General features: G+C 44.7%; 1 protein-coding gene and 1 pseudogene across 1 annotated transcript in view; both read left to right on the top strand.

The window, feature by feature from the left end:
- Positions 1-11,940, top strand: part of SPMIP7 (sperm microtubule inner protein 7) — a 48,747-nt gene extending 36,807 nt beyond the window's left edge. The window contains exons 8-9 of the mRNA XM_012735986.2: positions 6,482-6,589; positions 11,777-11,940. Coding sequence (XP_012591440.1) covers positions 6,482-6,589; positions 11,777-11,891 — 223 coding nt within the window. The 3' untranslated portion in view covers positions 11,892-11,940. The remainder of the gene's footprint in view (positions 1-6,481; positions 6,590-11,776) is intronic.
- Positions 11,941-15,901: 3,961 nt separating this feature from the next.
- Positions 15,902-16,659, top strand: LOC105855170 (small ribosomal subunit protein uS5 pseudogene; annotated as a pseudogene).
- Positions 16,660-17,432: the final 773 nt, after the last annotated feature.

Genomic DNA, 17,432 nt, shown 5'->3' with positions numbered 1-17,432 from the left:
TTTTCTTATTGTAAACAATATAACAAAAACAACCTCTACATACAGTTTTTTCACATTTATGCATGCATTCCTGTAGAACACATTCCTAAAAAATGGAATTATTACATGAGTGTTCTTGTTAAAATTAAAATACTTTTTAATTTGGTAGGCATGCCTAGTTATTAAATGGTATTTAGAGTTAAGGATCTCAAAATATTAATGTGGTTTCTACTGCATTTCCTCACTTCTGACTTGAGACTAGGAGAATCCAGAATATCCACTGGGTTCAATGGGAATTATTGAAGTTCAGGAGAGCTAAGCAGCTTTTTTGTTTCTTCAACATACATGTACTGTTGACTAGATATGTTCAGAAAGTTTTTAAAAAATGATATAACTTCAACCCCACTTATAAAGTGTGTCAAGCAGAAAAAATAAGGTAAGACTGAGATAAGTATTCCCCTCTCCCCCTTTTTTTCCAATCTATTTTCTTGTCCTTTTCTTTAATACAAGATCCATACTTTTTAACAAGGCTCAAAGAAGGCTAAAGGGTTCAGTGCCTTTTAGTAATTATTCTATAGTCCCATGTAGTTTCAATGCTTTGCAGTCATGAGTCATCATACAAGGAACATAACTGAATGATGTGCAAGGGCAGAGCTGCGCAAAGTCATGATCCAAAGGCACTTCATCATTGTCCTTTCCTAAGCCAATAGACAGAGCTGCGGGAAGTGCTTTTTCTGTTTCAGTGGACTCTAAAAGTTGGAACTACACACTTGCATCTTATAAATATGGGAGAGGACTCTGGGATCTTATGTACATCCACCTCACCCTTATTTTTATTTATTTATTTCAAGAAAATATGAGAGTACAAACATTTTGGTTGCATTTTATATCTTTGCCTCTTCCTAGCAAGGGTCAGAGGTATGCCCTTTCCCTCCACAATGCTCCCCACATCCATCAGATGTGGGTCTACCCTCCCACCCCCAAATCCCTGGTGAACACCACCACCATTTGAGCACCATAGTGTTAGTACCAATTTGATGGCGAGTCATGTGGAGCCCATTTTCTGATCTTGTGTCACTTCACTTTGGATAATGGTTTTAAGGTCAATCCAGGATAATATAAGTGGTGCTAGCTCGCTGTCATTTCTTAGAATTGAGTAATAAATATTCCATTGTAAACATGCCCTTGTTTTCCCAAAGAAGAAACAGGCTTGGCGCAGGTGAGGAATAGGCCCAGGTAACAGAGCAGATGATGCGAGCTGGCATGAGAGCCCCGCTGTCTGATCCCAAACTCGTACTTACAGTCACCATTTGCTTGTTTTGCCAAACTAGTCAGCTGCCTTCACTGTGCTGTCCACCGAGGTGTAATCTTTTATCTCAGGACATCAAACTTTTTCATCTTTACTGTGTTTTTTTGACCTTGACGATTTCCATGAAGAAGGATTTGCAAATAAAGAGGAATTATCCAAAATGGACCCCCAGGCAGCCCCTGGCAAAGATCTGAGAGGGAAAAAGGGAGGCGGGTCACTGGGCTGTGTTGCAAAAAAAAAAAAGTCTTACCACAAACCAGGTTAAAGAATAACTATGAATAGTAGTTCCTTACATCAGCCCCACACTTCTGCCTTTTCAGAGAACTTTCATATCTACTCTCTCATTTGTCTTTCAAATAGTGCGATGAGACCAGAGGTGCAGGAACCAGTTCTGGCGCCATTTTATAGATGAGGAGGCTGAGGCCAAAGGAAATGACCCAAGGAGCCCAAAATCACTCATCTCATAGCCTCTTAATCCTCAGGGCAAACTCTTGCCCTTAATCCACATCAAACACGCCTTTGCCTCTGGTGGGTAACTGGCTCTTGGGGCTTCAGCCTCACCTATAAAATAAAAGGTTTGGGTTATATTATTTCTACATCCCCTTGTAAAGGGAAGAAGTGAAAGTTGTAAGAACAGAGGAGGAAAAAAATCATACATTCACTAAAGCCACAACATCTTATGATGTTCAGACAAATACAGTCCGATGACCAAAATTCATTGCAAAATGATTCCAGTTTTGTTTGCATTTCTCAATAAAATCAGACAAATCCCAACTCACAAGGACTTCCTGCCTTTTCCTCTCTAGCTGTGTCCCACTCAGACTTTTCTCCGTCCTCCACCTCTCTCTGTCCTCTGGGCGGACACTCCCTGAGTGCAAGGGGGACCTCTGCTCTTCCTCCCTCTCCCAATTGCCTCTGTCCTTCCCACCCTGCCTCCCCGACGCCTGTGGTCCCTCTCGCATGGAGTCTGCACCTGCTGCATGCTGGGCACTGCCAGCACTTCCCCTGCATCACTCGGCCCCGCACCCTTTCTAGGGAGGCACAGCTCCAGACTGTCGGCAGACTGTGGGTGAGGGTGGCTCAGAAAGCTCCAATGCAGGTGGAAAGTCACAGGGCTGGTCAGGGAAGCCCTGGAGTAAAATGTGTCTGTCTTACGCACCCCTCTTACTTAATATGTTTGGTCTTTGCCCACCTGGGTTCTTTGAACCTCTAGATGTACATTTTTTAAATTTACTTACTCACATGAAAACTGTCAGAAGCCAGGCTTGCTTGATTTGTGCCTAGAACTGTACCTGATAGAGAATAGCTCTAAATACAAGCTTGTCACATTGGTTTGAACTCGCACTTACACTCCACCCCTGAATCAATGCAGTCTACGTGATCTAAGGGGGCTCTCCTGGCCAGGCCGGGAGCAACGCCAATGGCGTTCCCCACGCAGCCTAATGGCATCGTGTCTAAGTCCCAGGCCTTCTGGGTTGGGGTCCAATTCTGCCACTTGGCAGCTTTGTTGGCTCTGGGCACATTACTTAGACTTTCTCTGGCCCGATCTGTTCATCTATAAAATGGGCATGATAATAGCACCTGTGACACAGGGTTATTGTGGGAATTAAATAGTCAATACATGTTAAGCATTTAAAAAGGTGCCTGGAATATAGTACACTCAGTGAGTGTTAGTTATGTCTGTAGTGTATAGAGAGATGTTGTATCCAGGCCTAAATTTTTATCCACATATACACTACATATATTCTTCATATAATGTGGTTTTCCCACTTTTTCCTTATCTTCTCTTTAGCTTTTAATTATATACCGTCTGTGCTCCCCTTTTCTAACTTCCTTATTTTCTGAAATTATTTAATTTCTATTTCATCATACTTTGTTGAAAACCAATTGGTTGGAAACTTAGGCAATAATATATTCAAATTTATCCATTAGTGAACAAAATCCAGTCTTATTTGGGAATACGAGGCACAAAAGAAGGTGTTCAAAGGACTAGAAACTACACAGCAAAGACAAAAATGAAGACTCCTCATTTTAAATCAGTTTCTGCTTTTCTCTGCTTTCCTCAAATGTGGGAGGGGGATTCTTTGAACATCCAACTAATCTGGAAATCCATTTCACAGCCTGTACATTTCAGTGTCTTTAATAGCTTTGTTTCCTCCAGCTGAAAAATAATATCTCCTACCAGCAGCAGTCTAAGTGTCCCCCAGAGAATATCCTCCTCTTGATACGAGGTCAGTGTGCTGCAGTTAAGATGGCAGAAATTCCCCTTGTGATGTCCCTCCGTACAAGGGTTAAATGGAATAGATTTAGAAGCAACGTGGGTGAGAACTTTCGTTTTCAAATATTTGGCAGTTTATCATGCAACTGAATTCATTCTTAAGCCTAAGCAGCTAATCAGTCTACTATTTCAGAGTACGTTACTGTTAGATATGATGTCATTTAATAGAATGTAACATATGATACCATTTAGCATCAATAACCTGCATGCCACGGAGGCACACATGGCCGTATAATGTTTTGTATCAAGCCTTTCATGGCACTGACAGATCGCTTGCTTCCATCCCTCTGACTTCTTAACTGCTCTGATAGAAGGCTATGACTTTAGCCACATTTTAATTCTGCAGGTGTTTCAGATGAAGTGGAAAAAACCTCTCACACAGACGGAGGGGATTTCCTTTATAGCATGCATGGAAGCTTTAATGAATGTTTGGGGGGGAGAGATGCACACATAAATAACTTTGCCTGAGTTTTGATCACTTCTCTAAGTTACAGCTATGCTTCTTCAAGAAAATTCCAAGAAGTCCTAAAGGCCACTGCCTAGAATTTGGCGGCTTTAGTCGGCTCACCTAGGTCCCCAGCACCCCTGACGACACTGCTGTATAATGGGCTCCTGAGTGCCGCGAAGCACAGGAGAAGCATCTGGGGAGCTGTTGGAAGCCCCCATGCCCCGGCCATGCCTTTTACTAATTAAATCAGAATGTTGAGCATGGGAACTAGGTACTGGTACCTTTTTAAGATGCCTGTGAGATTCCAGTGTGTAGCATCATTGGAAGCCTCTGTCTAAATACCTTCACAGCTGCCTGTACTGGGTAAGATTTGAATTCTCCGCCAAGAAGCCCCTTATTTTGTAAATGTTTTATTTCTTTAAAGTCCTGTATGTCATCAACTAAAATTAGTTGAGCATCTGTTAAGTGCTAACAATTTGTTAGCTGCTTTCACATTCATTTCATTCCTTTAATCCCCAGAGTGCCCCTAAGAAGTGAGTGATGTTATCTCTATTCTGCAGTTGACTGAGCTCAGGCCCAGAGAGCTTGCTTCACTGGAGTGAGATCTCACAGTTGGCTAAGGGCAGAGACAGACTCAGAACAGAAGTCTGCTTCTCAAGGCAGTGAGCTTCCCCACTTATTTTCCTAGTTTCATGAAATCCATTATTTTGTACTGCTTATTCTCGTGTTACCCTTGATGTAACTTCTGTCCCCTATTTCAGCTCCTGCAAGCCAATAAGCCATCACCAATAGAGTCACAGAATACACACTTGGAAATCATCACAAGATTTATTAGTGCAATTCCCTGTCTGATACATATTTTTTCCCCTAACATCAGATACTAACACATAATCAATGGGGGAAGTACACCAAAAAATTGCCATATGAATCATTATCGTTTTTTCCACTTCACTCTCACCAAAGTCCTTTCAGTCGGCGTCATCACTCACTGGCATGGCTGAGGCCAGAAGGCCTCCAGAGACTACGCCCAATCCAGGAGCTGACGAGGACAGCTGAAGGCCTGAGTCTTCACCCTAACCCTGGGGTGCACACCCATTCCACTAACTTCTCTCTTCTGTCTGCCTCGCCACCTGATGCTTTAAGGAGCAACCTCCTTTAAGCTCCCTATTTCAAATATTACTCCTAAGATAAATGGCTCCTGGAGCAGGTTTAGTTTGGAGCTGTGGAAAGACATCAATATAACCAATACCTCCACAGAGAAACCATTCCTCCACCTTTGTTTGGCAAAGGTTTAGTTGTTGCTACTGTGTTGCATTTTGTCTGCCAGTCAATTTTGAATAAGGAACCACACCACAGAGATGTCCTATTCTCAAAGAAAGGCCCCAGGGATGGGAAGCACACACCCGGAGCTGCCTGCAGACGCAGCTGCCTGCTGGCCATGCCCCCACCGGGGACACGCTCAGGGCGGAGACCTTGCCGTTTCCCCTCTGAAGCCAGCACAGCGCCAAGGCTATAGCACTGATAGGATTCCACCAATCTGACAGAGCCTCCTGATCTGCAGACAGTGTGTTCTTGCCCCTTGAAGAACAATTTAAACCGTACTTTCCTAACTCCTGGCAATGAAGGCAACACGTGTGAGCAGCACATGTGGCTGAGCCTCGGGCGGGGCTTTGCCCGCCTGTGGGAACCCGTAGGAAGTCATCTGTGTGTGCTGTAAGGGCACAAATACTGTTCTTCATATTCCTGCCTCAGTTACTTGTTTAAATCTTTATTTTGGATGCTTGTTTGCCTTTTCTAGAGAAGCCTTTAACATACACACTGAAGAACTTTCCCCTACATTCTTGAGTTTTCTCTTTTTCTCCCTCTTCCTAGTGGGGAAAAGAACAGGGAAGCAGAAGAGTTGGTGACATTAAACCAGAGGAGCTGATGTGGAATTAATGTGGTGGTTTACACTTGATTCCAAAGTGTAGTTTTAGGAAGTCATCTGAAATCTGTAATATAGTACATTAATGGTGCTAAGAAAGACATTTGATTTTAAAAAACTGCTGTAAAGAGCATATGTTCATTAATATTGGCATCTGCACTACAGAGTTACGTGTAGAATATGGGTCTACTGTTTTGTCAAAAACTGGTGTCTTCCTTCATTATGAAACAGAGCTCAGCAGTGAGTCATGTCTGTAAAAGACATGGAAATTTAAAATAAGAGAAAAACATGCACTTGAAATAAGTTTTGTCAATCCTAGAGTAGAGTTGTCATCTGAATACCTGTGCTTCCTGTACTTCCGTATGTCTTATGCCTGCGATCTGTCCTGTTTGGACAGCCCACGTTCCATACCTTATACAGGAAAAAAAAAATTAAGCTGCATCCTCCTTTATATTTTTTATATTTGGGTGCTAGTTACCATGACCATTTCATAAACCATTATTTTAATTTCCTCTCTTTTTCCCTTTTAACTCTTCATTCTAGTGCTGCAAATATTCCAGGATATACTGGCAAGGTTCATTTCACAGCCACTCACCCAGCAAATTCTAATATTCCGTCAACAACCCCATCACCAGATTCAGAACTGTACCGGTAAGTATGAATCTTATTACTCAACTTGCTCAGATACATTAGGAGGGGAAATCCTAATTATGGTTATTCCATTAAAGAACAATTAAGTATTAAGAGTAAATTTACATTGTTTTAAAAAAATAGAGCATTAAGTACAAAAAAGAGAGGAGTTAATTTTCCTACTGAGGGGAAATTTATTAGGTCTTATACAGGCTTCCTTTTTGAATCTTACCCCAAATTACACTGAAAAGCAGGTATAGATTAATGTTAATATTGATGCTGCTGAAAGGAGAGTATATTAAGATATTTAGGGCATATTAGGGGGACAGCATCTCTGCCTCTTAGATCATAGCTTTGCTTACACACCACCCTGCATTATCATCAGAAGATGCACAGGACATACATCAGATGCACATTTTCTTCTTGCAAATTCACCTTATTTTTTTATAAAAGACAAAGTTCTGTTGAAAGTCACATATATTTTTAAACCCCATTGTTTGCAAATTGAAAACAGGAGACATCAGGTGTGAGGTTATTGGAGACTCCTTTCTTGGAAGGTGTTGGTGAGAAGCAGCACATTATTGCTCATTATAACTCAAATGCGAAAGCATCTAATGGAAGTCCTGGCTTTGCAAAAGATGTGACACAGTTGTGAAAATGCAAATGCAGTCTGGGCCAGGTCCAGAGCCAGCCTGGTGCAAACGATACACTCTCACGGCAGCAAGGCAGGGGTGGAGGAGAGGGCAGGGCAGCTCTTCCCCAGAAGAGGGGAATGTGATTCTCTTGGATCACATTCTTTCAGTGGAGGATTCATTCACTGGCCAAACAGTGCCTGAGCATCCACTCTAGGTCAGGCACTGGTGAAGGCACTGAACATATGGGGATGAACAGAGAAGATCCCAGCCCTCAGCAACTTCCGCTCTGGTGTGAAAGATGGACAGTAAAGGAACAAGCAGTGACTGAAGAGATGAAATAACTGTGGATGTTGAAAGGTGCTGTGAAGAAGAAAGCCGGGCTAACCCAGGAGAGCTCGCCTAAGGGGGACAGGGGCTTTCTGAGGTGACCGTCAGGTGGTGCGCACTGCGTCAGGTGCTCCTGCCCTGACAGACTTCATGAACCCCCAGGAGGGCAGCAACGACAGGGAATGGGAGCGGCTGGCAGGGACTGGCTTCTTGGGCTGCAGGTTCCCAGTTCACCCAGCTGCTCATCCTTCCATTCACTCGTTTGTTTTTTGGTTGATTTGTGTGGCCTTTCACTGAATCAACAAAATGCTTATTGTAAATTGACCACATTTTATTCTCTATCTCTGTATATTTGACCTTTTTTTTATTTTGTAGATTGCACATATAAGTGAGATTATGCAATATTTTTTCTTTCTGTGCCTGGCTTATTTCACTTAGCAAAATGACCTCCAGCTCCATCCATGTTGTGGCAAATGGCAGGATCTGCTGTATTAAGGCTGAATAATACTCCACTGTATATACAGACTCCAGTTTCTTTATCCATTGCTCCATCAACAGACTCCTAGGTTACTTCCATATCTTGGCTACTATGAATAATGCTGTAGTGAGATAATAATTTCATTTCCTTTGAGTATGTGCCCAGAAGAGGAATTGCTGAATTATATGGTATTTCAAATTTTAATTTCTTTAGTAACCTCTATACTAGTTTCCACAATGGCTGTACCAATCTATATTCCCATCAACAGTGTACAAGTGTTCCAATTTCTCCACATCTTCACCAACCCTTATGATCTCCTGTCTTTTTGATAGTAGTCATTCTAACTGGTGTGAAGTGATATCTCATTGTGGTTTTGATTGGTATTTCCTTGATGGTTAGCAATGTTAAGCACCTTTTTATATATCTGCTCGCCATTTTTATGCCACCTTTAGAGAAATGCTATTCAGGTTCTTTGATCATTTTTTTAATTGGGTCATATATTTTCTTGCTATTGAGTTGTATGAGTTCTTTATAACTTTGGATATTCACCCATTATCAGATATATGGTTTTAAAATATTTTCTCCCAATCTGTAGACATCCGTTTCATTTTGTTGATTGCCTGTCTTTTGGTGCAGAAGCTTTTTAGTTTGATGTAATCCCAATTGCTTATTTTTACTTTTATAGCCTGAGCTTTTGGTGTGATAGCCAAGAAATCATTGTTAAGGCCAATGTCAAGACATATTTTGAAAGGTTACAAATCCATTTCCAAAGGCAGGATTCAGACAATTAACATGTTTCACTTCATGTGAGGAACATAAAGAAACAATGTCAAAACTACATGCATCCTTATACCTATCATTTAGACTTGCTATCCAAAAATAGCTAGGGTAAAATCCTGTGGTTGCTTGATTCACAATTTGGGAAGGATCTTACTCAAAGATTCTTTGTCAGTGCACATGCAAACATCTCCCTCACCTTTTTTTGTTCACAATCCATCTTCTCAGTCCAAATATCTCAACCCCACCCCAACATCCTGTTGCTCTGACACATTTCCACAGCCACATAATCAAGCTATCCAGTGTGTGGTAAAAGGCTCCTATTATCTCTCAGATAAATTTCTATTTCTAAGTGAAAAACTCTGCCCCACTGTTACTACTAGAGAAAAGAATTTGTGTCTTTCAGCCAGACACTCACATCCAGATTCAGGCCCACGGCTGACTCCTGGGGGGGCCCGCAGCTGTGTCTCCTACACATAATGCATACTACACACATGGCTGTCATCCTCTCCCAAAACGGGGACCCAAACCCTCTGAGGTGGCTTCTCTGGGGCTCTTATTCTCAAGGTGAAGGTAATACTCTGGAGACAGTGACACCAACCAAAGGGTCACCCACAACTAAGTGATGGCTTGTGTTGGGCCCAGATGTCCAGGGTCCAGGTCTGTACCTCTATTATTTGCCCCTACAGCAGCTCCTGGCAGGCGGCCGTGCTCTGATGTGAGATAGCACAGTGGAGAGGAGGAAGGGGAGTTAAAATTAAAAAGAAAAACTCCCTGTGCTGACATAAGTATGGGGCCCTCTAGAAGGAAGGCCGTCCACTTGCATTTAGCCTGGCCCTCCAAGTTGTGCCTTCAAGGATCTCCATCATGGATTACTACTTCTGACTTTTTGTGACACTATATTTAATATTTTTTTGCTAAAAATTTCCAGTGAAAGTGTGAGCCCAGTTCTCTCTCTGATGAGTATCATGAGAACTTAGTGATCTCACTTCCTCCTGATTGTGTCTCCTTGAGCTGATACATTTTTTCCTGTTATTTCTAAGAAGTCATCTGCACACGGGCACCCCCTGGGAACTCCTCCAGAGTATTAGTCTCTTCTGTCCTCCCACTGCTCCTCTGTGACCCGTTCCATTCCCACGTGGCCACCTTCAAAGCTTCCTGCACTGCATGAACTTCTGGTCACTCCCCAAGTCCCTCTGAGCAGCTGGGATCACCTCCTGCTCCTTGGGCCACCAAAGCAAGCCCTCCTTTCCCCTGTTACCATGCCCTCCTGCAATCCACGTCCACATCTTTACTTCCATTGCTGCTTTTCCCCGTTTCTCGCCAGAAGACATGCTCTCACTTTTCTAGAAAGTCTCCTCGCTCTCAATCCTGTGCACTCCTGCTTCCTCCCTGCCCACAGTGGTGTCTGGTGGCTGGCCTCTCCCAGCTGGTTTGGTGCTTATGAAGATACCCAGTGGAGTCTCCCCACTGTTGCCCTTTGACATTGCCACCCTGTTTGTCTCCTCTCCCCTCCCCCCTTTCACTTCTGAACTTCTTTAAAAAGCAAACAGTCTCCCTCACCCCCTGCCTCCACGTCCTCCCAGCCCACTCTCCTGAGCCTTTGCTGCTGGATTCTGCCACCACCAGTGGTGTGAAATAGTCTTGCCCACCAGATTGTAGGTTGACAAGGGGACAAGAGAGGGGACTGAAGAAACCTCTTTGTGCAGAGGGCACAAAGAGGCCAGGCTTCCACCCTGGATCTCTGTGGTTCATAAGGCTGCAGCGGGGTCTGACCTCTGATGTTGGTGCAAAGGGGTCGAAGGCCACATGGTCCCTACACCACATTTTGAGTGAGGGGGACAGCCCCGCGCAGAGCGTAGGATGAATCCGGGATGGGATGCAGGAGACAAAGGAAAGCGCAACTGGAGGAGATCTGAAGTGAGGGGAGCCGCGTGTCAGGGGTGGGTAAGAGGGGATGTTGGGAATCTCCAAATTTGTGAGCAAGGAAACGCAGGCACAAGTGCTGCTCCAGGTTGGCAGGCCCATCGCAGTCCAGCGCTTCTTTTACATTCCCTCACGCCAGATGTGACCTTCGCAGCAGCGTTTTCTTGCTTCAAACGCCATTTCCCACAACTTAATAATGATAAAAAAGCAAAACAACAAAATACTTTACTGCATGATGCTCAGAGCATAAAACAAAGCCATTCTAGGTTTAGTTGGATGTGGGGGTTAATTTCCTCATTAGCTTTGCCACTTGCTACTACATCCGAGCATCACATCGTGTGTGTGTGTGTGTGTGTGTGTGTGTGTGTGTGTGTGTGTGTGTGTGTGTGTGTGTGTGTGTGTGTGTGTGTGTGTGTGTTTCAAATAGCAGCAAATTCACAACAAAATTACCTCGGGCCATGGGCTTGTGGGGCTGCTGGTACTCCTTGGCACGCTCCTGTCGGCCGGGACCGACCGCCTCTGTGCGTAACAGGGACTGCGAACGTGCTGGTAACGCTAGGGGATAAACATCAGTGGCATAGCATTCCACATTTTCAAAGCTCTTTTCCTTCTTCTAATTCTCACAACAAATCGGGTAGGGCAAATATATTCCTCCTGGGTCTTAGAGGAGCCCATGCGGGAGCGCACAGCCGAGAGCACGGTGGAGGGAGGCAGGCGGCCCCTGGGCGGGGCCGTCCCGCCCGGGCAGGTGGGCCCCGCCTCGCAGACCCTCTGTCCGTGCTGCTGGGCTACCCGCTGCCTCTCCCTAACTCACGTCCTTTCTCTGCACCTCCCCGTGCAGAGCAGACTTCAGTCCGGGAGACCGAATGCGCCATCGTGCGAGTCATGCAGCCCCTGAATCTGGGCGCTCGCAGGCTGCGCGGGCCCCAGCCCTCCTGCCCGCTGCCGCTCTCCTCTCCCGCACACGTGTGTGTCCCGCTGGAGAACAGCTGAGGTTATGTGTTTTATGTTTATTTCATGTAGCATTTGTATCACTTTTTCTTTTCTTCCTCCATTCTGTCGTAGCACCTTACGGAAAGCAATGCAAGTTGACCACTTCCGTCACCAGGCTCCGCTGTCGCGAATGATCACCACCGTGAAGCCCTACAACCCCTTCAACAGCAAGGAGAAGCCTCAGTGAGCTCCTAGGCGGGCCCTGCCCCAGCCCGCGGCGCTGCGCGTGCGCGGCAATAAAGCGCGTTGTGGGCACGTGGTGCGTGTGCGAGTCCCGGCGCGCTCCCCGCAGGCCGTCCCGGGACGCCGCCTTTCCACCGCGGCGCGAGGTCTGGCAGCCGCCGCCGCGGGGCTGCTCCGTGCAGGATCCCGCTGGGGCGCGAGTGCGGCTGCGCCCACGGGGCTCTCCGCCCGGCCGGGCGCGGGGCTGCTCCGTGGAGGATCCCGCTGGGGCGCGAGTGCGGCTGCGCCCACGGGGCTCTCCGCCCGGCCGGGCGCGGGGCTGCTCCGTGGAGGATCCCGCTGGGGCGGGAGTGCGGCTGCGCCCACGGGGGTCTCCGCCCGGCCGGGCGCGGGGCTGGGCCGCGGAGCGCAGGCGTGGAGTTTAGGGTCACAAGGGCGATCTGGCCCCAAACCCGCATGTCGTCAACGGCGAAGCGGAGCGACTGAGAGAGAAAGGCGTTTGCTTTTCCTCAGGGGACAACATCAAGGATGCAGAAAGGCAAGCCCGCCTTCTCCCTGCTCCGGTATTTCTCTCGGAGACAGAGCGTTTCCTGGCTCCCTGAGGCCACGAGGCAGGGATGATCACTTGGGGGTCCTGGCCTTGAGCAAAGATACTCTCGGCTCAGCGGGGTCACTCACGTGTGCGCGGGGCTGTGCCTGATCCCTCCGGCCTTCCAGACGGCTCTAGTTGCATACCCGTAGCGCAGTGTATGTATCCAGTATTTGTGTGCACATATCTGCAGAGACTGCTAGGGTTTACAGAGTGCTTTCATAAACCGTAGCTCGTTTGCTCCTGCACTCCCACAATAAATTCTTGTAGCAGGTATTTTACAAATACCTTGCTATTTTATGAATAAAATAGACTGAGGCTGGGAGACGTGAAGTATCTAAGATCACACAACTAATAATTACTAGGGTTATAACTAGAAGCCAGGTTTTCTGAATTTAGGTATAGTACTCCCCCCCATAGATCAGAAAATCTTCACTGAGTTTTTAAAAGCAAAACAAATACAAACAGTACAAACCCCTCCCTGTGTGCCTAGACTTTTCTGAAGTGTTTCTCAGGGTTTCTACCTAACTCCTTCTCCCAAGAAACGCAGATCAAGATAATTATCCCTCAGAACTCCAAGTAAATATGTAAATGCTTTTGGGGGTAGTTTGGCTTCTTTTTCACTGCAGAATCAGGAAAATTGGCTATTTTTGTTATGAAATCATGTATTACCTCAGTGGACAACTACACAGACTTTTATGTTGACTCTTCTACCAGAACAATGTGAAGACCAACAGCCATCCCTCCTGAGGATGGACTTGCCTTCATGGAAAAGGAATGACTGCACCGGAACCCAATCTTGTGGTTTAATTATTTTCAGAAAGACCATGTCTGAAAAAAATTAGATCAAAACAAAAATCTTCAACTCTGGAAGGTTTTCGGCAAAACACAAATGGGGCAATAATATTAGCACTGTCCAGGAAGTAGATTGATGTAGGCCTCTGAGATTATGTTTTGCAGTAAACATCCCTGGCAGGCCATTTTGTCAGGAGGTGTTGCTGCTCAAAATCTGAGGCACCTGTTCATCATTCTGGGCCTTTCTAAGGCAGGGCACCAAGTAACACCTGATATTAACATCTTGCACACTAAAATAATTTTTCCATTCTCTACAGTGAAGATGACTGGACACCTGTCAGAGCACTTGAGTACTTCCACAGCTGCTTCTAGGGGCTATTGGTTTGCCTGTAGCGTCCCCTAGCCTCATCCAGGAAAAGAGATATGAGGACTCAATCCCTTTGCACCATAACTTGTTCAGACTTCTCACTTGTGCAGATAAAATGCAAATTCTGCTCACCACAGGCCTGGAATCTAAGGCCGGCCACAGCCACGGAGAAATATCACTGTTCCCGGGCCTGACCTGCAAGTGAAAGTCGTAGTCTCTGGGCTCCTGTGGTCAGCAGCCCAACTGCAGATCATCACAGGCAAGGAAGATAGTCTCGGGGATGTGTATCTGCTCTTCGAATTCTGAATTCTAGTCTCAGATTATTTTTATCCACCAGGGGCCCCCACAGTTGTGCCTCCTCCTTGAGTAGCAACCTTGAGGGTCAGCCTTATTCCTTGCCCCCAGGCACAGTCTCTCCTACAATGTTACCCTCTCAGATTTTATTTATCCCTAGGGATAACCCACACAGAGAACCTCTGCATTTTTATAGCTCTTAGGGAGAAGATGTAAGTAATTATAGAATTCACCTAAAGGAGAAAATGCATGCTAATAGCTTTATTCTAGCAATTAAGGATGTTACAGTGCAACATTGTAAAGATATTATGAAAGTACAATAATATGAAAAAATAAGATACTCATGACAGAATAGAATAGAAAATAGAAATGATCCAATGAAATTATTTTAAATCCCTGAGTGCAGGGTAGATTTTTGTCAATAGATGATATTGGGGCAACTATTTGGAAGCAAAAATAAATTAGACCCATTAAACAAATTGCTCCTGGAATACAGGCTTAAATAGATAATTTACAGATTACCTAGAAATTCGGGGGAATTTGTTTATAAGGTGAGGAGTGTGGAAAATTTTTCCAAAGATGACACTGAGCTAAAAATCATGAAGAAAAAAAAAAAACCCTGCTTTTAACACAAAAACATACCACCAAAATTTTAAGACAAACCTGTCGGGGAAATATGTCGAATGATTCATATTCTCATTATAAAAACAGCTCATGATTTAAAAAGTGATTATACCAATAAAAACAAGGCAAATAATGTTAACAAAAAAGTTCAAAAAATAAGAAATATGAATGGGTAAAATGTTTATACCTCTGAAAATTACTGTAGTATTTCACTTTTCACTCACAAATTGGTGCTGGTGAGAAGAGATAGGTATCTTTATATACCATCAGTAGGAATTGATCTTGGTAACACCTTTCTGGAGGACGTTTGGCCAAGTGTTTCGAGGGCCTTTATAAGTAGCATATTTTTCAATTTAACAATTTCACTTTCAGGGCATTGTTAAGCAAATAATTATAGTAGGGAGTAAATACGTGTGCATAAAGAATTAAAGCTTTAGCATTTACTTAACTGAGAGAAAATAGAAACAATGTAATGCCACTGGAGAGGAAATTTGATAAATTGTTATATATGAATATATTGGAATACAATATATGCATTAAAGCAATAGTAGAGTTCAATATTTGTTTTCATGGAAAGATATGCAGGCAGTATTGATAAGTGCAAAAGCAGATATTACAACAGTATATATTTTTAATTATCCTATTTAAATTTTCTTTTCTTTTTTTTTTTTTTTTTTTGAGACAGAGTCTCGCTTTCTTGCCTAGGCTAGAGTGAGTGCCGTGGCGTCAGCCTAGCTCACAGCAACCTCAAACTCCTGGGCTCAAGCGATCCTCCTGCCTCAGCCTCCCGAGTAGCTGGGACTACAGGCACAAGCCACCATGCCCGGCTGATTTTTATATATATATATTAGTTGGCCAATTAATTTCTTTCTATTTTTATGGTAGAGACGGGGTCTCGCTCAGGCTGGTTTTGAACTCTTGACCTTGAGCAATCCGCCCGCCTCGGCCTCCCAGAGTGCTAGGATTACAGGCGTGAGCCACCACGCCCGGCCTTATCCTATTTAAATTTTAAGTATAAGTATGCATAGAACAATGCTGGGAGGAGTAAAAAAGGGTCGTAGTTATTAGTTCTGGGATTATAGGTGATTACACTTTTATACCGTTAAACTACAGTAGGCATGAATTTCTTTAAAATTGGAAAATTTGAAGTTATAAAAAGGACACTATCGCTTTTTCTCCGGGAAAACACCAAATGGCGATGACGCCGGTGCAGCGGGAGGGCCCGGAGGCCCCGGGGCCCTGGAATGGGGGCGGCTTCCGTGGAGGCTTCAGCACCGCATTCGTGGCCGTGGTCGCTTGCGGCCGTGGTCGGGGCCGGGGTCGTGGAGCTCGAGGAGGCAAGGCCGAGGACAAGGAGTGGATGCCCGTGACCAAGCTGGGCCGCCTGGTCAAGGACATGAAGATCAAATCCCTGGAGGAGATCTATCTGTTCTCCTTGCCTATCAAGGAGTCTGAGATCATTGATTGATTTTTTCCTGGGAGTGTCTCTCAAAGATGAGGTTTTGAAGATCATGCCAGTGCAAAAGCAGACCCGCGCTGGCCAGCGGACCAGGTTCAAGGCGTTTGTTGCCATCGGGGACTACAATGGCCACGTTGGTCTAGGTGTCAAGTGCTCCAAGGAGGTAGCCACTACCATCCGAGGGGCCATCATCCTGGCCACGCTCTCCATAGTCCCCGTGCGGAGAGGCTACTGGGGGAACAAGATTGGCAAGCCCCACACTGTTCCTTGCAAGGTGACAGGCCGCTGTGGCTCTGTGCTGGTGCATCTCATCCCTGGCCCTAGAGGAACTGGCATTGTCTCAGCCCCTGTGCCCAAGAAGCTGCTGATGATGGCTGGTATCGATGACTGCTACACTTCTGCCAGGGGTTGCACTGCCAAGCTGGGCAACTTCGCAAAGGCCACCTTCGATGCCATCTCCAAGACCTATAGCTATCTGACTCCTGACCTCTGGAAAGAGACAGTATTCACCAAGTCTCCCTACCAGGAATTCACCGACCATCTTGTCAAGACCCACACCAGAGTCTCTGTGCAGAGGACCCAGGCTCCAGCTGTGGCTACCACATAGCATTTTTATATGAGAAAAATAAAGTGAAATTAAGTCTGTTAAAAAAAAAAAAGGACACTATCCTTAAAACTCTTCAAAATCCCTTATATATGAAGGTATGCAAAAAATTCCTTTTAATAATTTAGTACCATAAAAAAGTTTATCCCTCCTGAAGAACTGGTTTCTGAGTATGAGAACCATTTAAGTCACCCACCTCGATCGTTTCTAAAATTTGGTGGTTTATAATATATACAGGAGTGAAAGTGCATAGGGTAAAGTGGTTCCATTTCCCCTTGCCTGCCAAGAAGCTCCAAACTGAAGTAAATAATTATAATAACTTACAGACTTGAACAAAATTGAGCCAGGCTTCCGCATTTAAAACTGGCATTTTATTAAGTCTTTTAAGTCATTCTGATCTACGTTCAAGTGTGAGAACCATTGATTCTAATGGTGAGTGTGCTTGCTTTCCTCCTCTTTCCACATGGTTTTAGATTTCTCCGTGTCTACTTTACTATCCTTACAGTATTAGGAGATCCTTGAGGAAATTAATGAGATACGGATTACATTAAAAATATTTAATTTGCTTCCCATGAGTGTTTCATGCACAAAATAAAGCACTCTCTTGAGGATGGAAAAAAAATATCAGACCCCTCTCCTAATAATTATCCAAATTGTCTTCATGGTCAGAGAAGGCAATTATCCAGTAGTAGCAATGACCTAAAAACCCACAATTATTTTCTAGTAAGTGAGAATATCCTAAATTAAATCTGCTTGCTCCATTTAACCCAGTGTAGACCGGATTATTTTAATCTCTGGGAAGCACAGAGTTTT

Source organism: Microcebus murinus, chromosome 9 (genome assembly GCF_040939455.1).
Source record: "Microcebus murinus isolate Inina chromosome 9, M.murinus_Inina_mat1.0, whole genome shotgun sequence".
In the NCBI taxonomy this organism is placed as follows: Eukaryota; Metazoa; Chordata; class Mammalia; order Primates; family Cheirogaleidae; genus Microcebus; species Microcebus murinus.
Note: the sequence above shows the minus strand (reverse complement) of the source record. Positions and strands in the feature narration are given on the sequence as shown.